Below are 1266 nucleotides of genomic sequence, written 5' to 3'. Positions count from 1 at the left end.
CAGAAATTGAACTCAGGTGTGATCAACCACAGTTATGTTTTAACAGGAGCTGGGGGGCAAACACTTTTTCACACAGGGCCATGTAGCTTTGGATTTTTTTCTTCCTCATTAATAAAACCCTTCATTTAAAAACTGCATTTTGTGTTTACTTGTGTTATCTTTGACTAATGTTTAAATTTGTTTGATGATCTGAAACATTTACAAGATCATGGGAGCGAGCACCATCTGAGGTAAAACTCTCATGATTTTATTCCAATATTGGAAATTTGTCTGCAACAGCAAAATCACTTGGAAAGTCATTGGTATACGGCATAATTAGTGGCATATGCCAGCAGAGAGACAGCAGCATGCCAAAAATCAAAGGTGAGATACCATTGAGGATAGGCAAAGACCCTAAAATAGGAGCTGCATACCATCAGTACATGGCAGTGGATGGTGCTATCTGTCCAGTAATTTTAAGTAACATAGGCTGGTTAAAAGGGGCACACAGCAGTGCAATACCATATTCAACTAAGGTATATGTCTGTAAGATGCAGATCTGCTGGTGGGTGGTGTCATCTGCCATTGAAAAACAAAGGACAGGTCATTTTTTAGTGTCACAAACTAGCAGATCAGCAGTGGTACACTTCAAGTCAAGAGTGCCCCAACAGTGATATACAGTACCTCAGCTCTGCAAAAGCTTTGAATTGTTCAAATACGCAAACAAGACCTGAAATCATGCTGGTACTAGTTGGATGGTCCACAGTCAGACAGAAGTCATACATTCATTGCGGTTCAGTATGCAAGAGAAATGAAGTGAAGGTTACCTGCTCTCTAGCCGTGTGTACAGTTGGGTGTTATCTGTGCGGAGGACAAAGACGATGTGGAACCAGCGTTCAGGGAACAGGTCACAGCCATGATAGTCAACAATCATACCACCTTCTACCATCTTCTCATCCAGCTCATCCACCACCTGCACAATCAGAAAAAATAACAACATTTACATCTAACATCCACCCAACCTACAGTGGGGCAAAAAAGTATTTAATCAGCCACTGATTTTGCAAGTTCTCCTACTTAGAAAGATGAGAGAGGTCTGTAATTTTCATCAGAGGTACACTTCAACTATAAGAGACAAAATGAAAAAAAAAATCCAGGAAATCACATTGTAGGATTTTTAAAGAATTTATTTGTAAATTATGGTGGAAAATAAGTATTTGGTCACCCACAAACAAGCAAGATTTCTGGCTCTCACAGACCTGTAACTTCTTCTTTAAGAAGCTCTTC

At 39.7% G+C, this 1266-nt stretch overlaps 1 protein-coding gene across 1 annotated transcript in view; it reads right to left on the bottom strand.

Annotated features, from left to right (window-relative positions):
* Positions 1-1266, bottom strand: part of ak6 (adenylate kinase 6) — a 7614-nt gene that overhangs the window by 2721 nt on the left and 3627 nt on the right. Inside the window, exon 5 of the mRNA XM_050049965.1 lies at positions 807-952. Coding sequence (XP_049905922.1) covers positions 807-952 — 146 coding nt within the window. The remainder of the gene's footprint in view (positions 1-806; positions 953-1266) is intronic.

The sequence above is a fragment of the Epinephelus moara genome, chromosome 8, assembly GCF_006386435.1.
Source record: "Epinephelus moara isolate mb chromosome 8, YSFRI_EMoa_1.0, whole genome shotgun sequence".
Lineage (NCBI taxonomy): Eukaryota > Metazoa > Chordata > Actinopteri > Perciformes > Serranidae > Epinephelus > Epinephelus moara.
This window is presented reverse-complemented; position numbering and strand designations above follow the sequence as displayed.